General features: G+C 52.7%; 1 protein-coding gene across 1 annotated transcript; it reads right to left on the bottom strand.

Annotated features, from left to right (window-relative positions):
* Positions 1-1197: 1197 nt before the first annotated feature.
* On the bottom strand, positions 1198-2918 carry LOC123439662 (ethylene-responsive transcription factor CRF1-like). The gene has a single exon (XM_045116352.1). It carries the CDS (start codon positions 2578-2580, stop codon positions 1519-1521), a length of 1062 nt encoding a protein of 353 aa, XP_044972287.1. The 5' UTR covers positions 2581-2918; the 3' UTR covers positions 1198-1518.
* Between the last annotated feature and the right edge of the window lie 1616 nt (positions 2919-4534).

Genomic DNA, 4534 nt, shown 5'->3' with positions numbered 1-4534 from the left:
TCCCTTGATCACCAAAGCCCCGGTGGCGGTGGCCACGTACGTACTCCCTCCGTTTCGAAATATAAGACCTTTTAAAATTTTAACTATATACTACATACGAAGTAAAATGAGTGAATCTACACTCTAAAATATGATTACATACATCTATATGTAGTATATAATAGAATCTCTAAAAGTTCTTATTTAAGAACGGAGGGAGTACATGCGACATGCCCGCTTCGCTTCGGTCTTTTTCCTTCATCATAATAATAATAACCAGGAGAGGAGAGGAAAAGAATTAAGTGAGCAGCAAGCTTCCGTTTCGATTTGCAAAATCACTCGGCCTTTACTAGTAGTAGTATTTCCGTTGTCGTGGGGGTGGTGGAGGGCCCTGAATAGAAAGGCGCATGCATAGTCAAAAAGGCCCACGGTAAAAGATAGATTTGCCGGGGGGGGGGGGGGGGGGGGGGGGGCGACGCCCACGCTCACGCTCGCGCCCACCAGTCGCTCTGCTGCAGCGCACGCAGCGGCGCAGTACGCCCTGCCCGCCCTGCGCTGCGCTTCCCACGAGACGAGAAAAGAGGGCAAGTTTAACAACCCCCAAGCCAGCTTTTGTTTTTCCTAATCCCCCGCTCCCTTTTGTCAGGCGCTCATGCCGTCCGACTCTTGACCGCCGCGCCGAGCCCAAGGGGCCAAGGAGCCAGCCGCCGATCCGCTCTCTCCTCTCCTTGCTTCTCTGGTTTACAGCCCAAGACACGGGAAGCTACCCGCCAATCTCGTACCAGCAAATCCAACTTAATTTCCAGAGTTAAAAAAAGGCAAGCAAAATCTCGCGGTATATACGATGCGAGGCGCCAGCGAATTCCCGGAAATAATGCAGTTAATGTTGGGTGGTAAATAATTCCACTGCTGTGCCTGGGCTGCCCGCCTCCTGCCCTCCCTGCCCCCACATTTAATTGCGCGACGACCGACGCCTCGTAACGGAGGCGAGCAAATCGCGGCCCGTATCGGGAACCGACGCTTGCTCCAAACATCGCCGGCCGCCGGCCGGACGGGCGCGTCGTTTCATTGCTACGTACTCGCTAGCTGCTCGCACGTTACGGTCCAACGTACTAGCACCAGTGATACATACACACCCGGGTCTTTTCTCATCTTACTTCTCCTCTTCGCCTTTCATTCATTCATTCATTGACATAAATATAAATATATACGGAAATGTTCAACTCATAACTCGATGATACTGTTGCTAATTACTGATAACTTGGCTCCAGAGCTGGTTACAAAACCAGCGATGAAGGGACTAATGACAGCCATCTCATTCTTTCAGACTCTCGTCTAAACCCCGGCGAGGCTTCCCTCTGCCGGGGATTGTTTGGCGGCAGGCAGCTACACAGGCGAATCATAAAACCATACTCTCTTTCTCTCTCTCTCTCTCTCCTCTCTCTAGAAAAGAAAAGCCAAAAAAGAAAAGAAAAACGAACGAATGCAAACAAAATTGACCGAATTAGGCGCCTAATCCGGTGTTTTACACTTGTTCCGCTAGATGACGGGGAGGGGATCGATTTGGAACAGGTCGGTGATGTCTTGGAAGAACTCGTCCGCCTGCTGCAACGCCGCCGGAGACGGCGGGCAAGGCTGGAAGGCCGACGACGAGCAGTCGCTGGTGAACGCGAAGGCCGGCTCCGGGAGGTTGGACAGGAAGTCCATCGGCGGCTCCGCGAAGTCGGAGAGGAGGTCGAAGTCGCTGTAGAGCGGCGCCAGCTCGCCCGCGAAGTCGTCGCCGGAGAACGAGCAGCCGAAGACGCCGCTCGACTCGTCGGTCTCGGCGGTGCTGGAAGACGACGACGGCTTCTTGGCGGTGTCGCCGTCCACTGCGGCGGGCAAGGTGGACTGAGGGAAGGAGCGGAGGACGGAGGTCGGGGACGCCGCGGCGACGTGGGACTCCTCGCACGAGTCGTACGAGGTGGCCGAGGTGGAGGAGTTCTTGGAACCCGCCGGTGGCTGTGGAAGGCGCTCGGCGACCTCCGCCGGGACCTCCATGTCCTCGCCGTCCTCGGACTGCTGGAAGTTGACGGTGGCGTCGGGGCCGCGCAGCTTGATGGCGGCAGAGTCGTAGACCTTGGCGGCCTCCTCGGCGGTGTCGAAGGTGCCGAGCCACACCCGGACGCGTCGCCACGGGTCGCGGATCTCCGCCGCGTACTTGCCCCACGGACGGCGCCGCACGCCGCGGAACCGCCGCTCGCCGCCGGCCTCGGCCTTCCTCTTCCTGACGGGAACCATGACCCTCGGCCTCGTCGCCGTCGCGGTCGCCGACGCGGCCTTGGCGACCGGCGCCGACTCCTCCACCTTAACCTGGACAGCGGGCTGCAGACGGATCTCCTGGACGTAGCGCTTGACGCGGCGGCGCTCGCCGTCCTCCTCATCGCTCGAGGAATCGGTGGCGTCGAAGTCATCGCAGAAGACCCGCACCATCTTGGGCTGCTCGACGCCGCCACCAAACCCCTCCATCCCCGTGGCCGACGCCGCCAGCGACCGGGACGTCACCTCGACGTGCTCGGTCCTCTTCACCGCCATGAAGAACTCCTCCTCCATGGGCCACATCGAGGAAAGGAAGAAACAAAAACTCTCCCTAAAACTCCACTCGCATTTGCCTGCGCCCCAGACACGGCCTACCTAAAACCCCACAAGAATCCCCCTAAAACCCGAGGCAGGAAGTGCAAAGGCACCACCGCCGGCGAACCCCCGGCCCGGAGGAGGGGAGGAGAGAGGGAGGCGAAAAGCAGAGGGCTTTTGGCCTGGGATGAGGAGGGGATGCGACGGGGTTTCGTTGAGATTTTTTGGGGGCGGAGAGGGGGAGGGGGAGGGTGATGAAGAAGGAAGGGGGAAGGGAATGGAGTTGCTGCTCTCGATGGGTGCGTGCGGCGTCCTGTTGGTTTGATGCTCCTGGCTCGGAACACATCGGCGGTCCTGCCTTTATAGGATCGCGCAAGCCCATTTCCGGAAAACCGGACCTTTTTTTTAGTTTTTTTATTCGCCCCTGTTTTCTTCCTTTTATATTTCCCGTCCTGCCTTTCGTGTCACCTTTCTTTCCTGCTCCTCCCTTCCGTTTTTCCTTCTCCTGGTAGAAAGAAAGGAGAAAGAAACGCGAATCGGAATCGATTTTTTCGACCGTAATTTTTAGAAGGTGAGTAAATGCGTTGCCTGGCTTACAGCAGTAGAGTAGGATTCTCACTGGCGGCTGGACATTTTACGGAGGCAGTAATTCTGCCGGACCCGCGTATAACTGGCGATCCAGCGAAGAGGTCATAGGTTCCACGGCTAGTAGCGGCTCAGCGTTTTCGCTGGGCCCAACCCGTCAGGGGAGTAAAGGGTGTCCAATTCTGTCAAGCGGCCACTCGACTGGCCTGGACGCGGCCCCATCTGTCAGCGGGCTTGCGGTAGGGGGTCACGTGAGCTGGGTTTTTTTATTATTATTGTACCCAAATCATTCCAGACGAGCGGCATACCCACCATGTTTACGTGGAAGGTAAATTGGGGAGTATCTTCGTTTCTCAAAAGAAGAGGGGAATTCTTGGAAAGAGGATGATGTCATATTGTCATTCATAGTTTTCATTGGAGATTTTCTTGCCTCGTTTCCTCTTTCTGCTGATAGGCTACTTGGTTGCCAAGGCAAAGAAAAGGGTGCCTATCCTCATTTCAATTGTGAACTTCGAAATAGGGGCACTTGTTGCACGTGGGATCATGATCATGACACGTTGAAACAAGTGCTGTTGGATGCTCCCTCCATTCCTAAATATCAATCTTAGTAGACATCTCACTATAGTCTGCATACGAATGCATATAGACATTTTAAATATAAATCTTTAAAATAACTTATATTTAAAAAAGAGGGAGTAGCATTACCATCGGGTTTTTGTGTGATATGTACTCCCTCCGTTTCTAAATATAAGACATTTTAGAAATTCTACAATGGACTACATACGGAGCAAAATAAGTGAAACTATACTCTAAAATATATCTATATACATTTGTATGTAGGTCATAGTGTAATCTCTAAAAGGTCTTATATTTAGGAACGGAGGAAGTATTGCCCATTCTTCACGATGTCTTGTTCTTAGATAGACATCCAAGAAGTGTTAAGCACTAGCGGGCTTCATATGACGTGCAAGCTAGAAATATGCTAATACAATTGGAAAATTTACTTGCAACTTTGCTCATGGTCATGGACATACTTTGATTACTTATGTGGTCAATATATTTTGGGGGTATCATTTTTTTAGTCACGGGTCTATAATTAGCGGTTGCCATGGTTGTGAATATGGATTCAATTTTGAGAAGTGATTCAAATTCCCGGTGACCGCTTCCTCGTCATGACTATATGCATAGTAGTTGGTCTAGCCGAAAATTAGGGTGGCACGGGCGGGGGCGTGTCGATCGGTACACCGTAATGAAGTTACCAAGCAACACAGTACTATGCCCCCACATGAACATTTGACAACGGTCAACATGATGATTTAAAAAATGCTTAAGATGTAAAGAAATTATTTAGCCAAAT

The sequence above is a fragment of the Hordeum vulgare genome, chromosome 3H (genome assembly GCF_904849725.1).
Source record: "Hordeum vulgare subsp. vulgare chromosome 3H, MorexV3_pseudomolecules_assembly, whole genome shotgun sequence".
Taxonomy (NCBI): Eukaryota; Viridiplantae; Streptophyta; class Magnoliopsida; order Poales; family Poaceae; genus Hordeum; species Hordeum vulgare.
The sequence above is the reverse complement of the archived record's forward strand: the minus strand, read 5'-3'. Positions and strand labels throughout refer to the sequence as shown.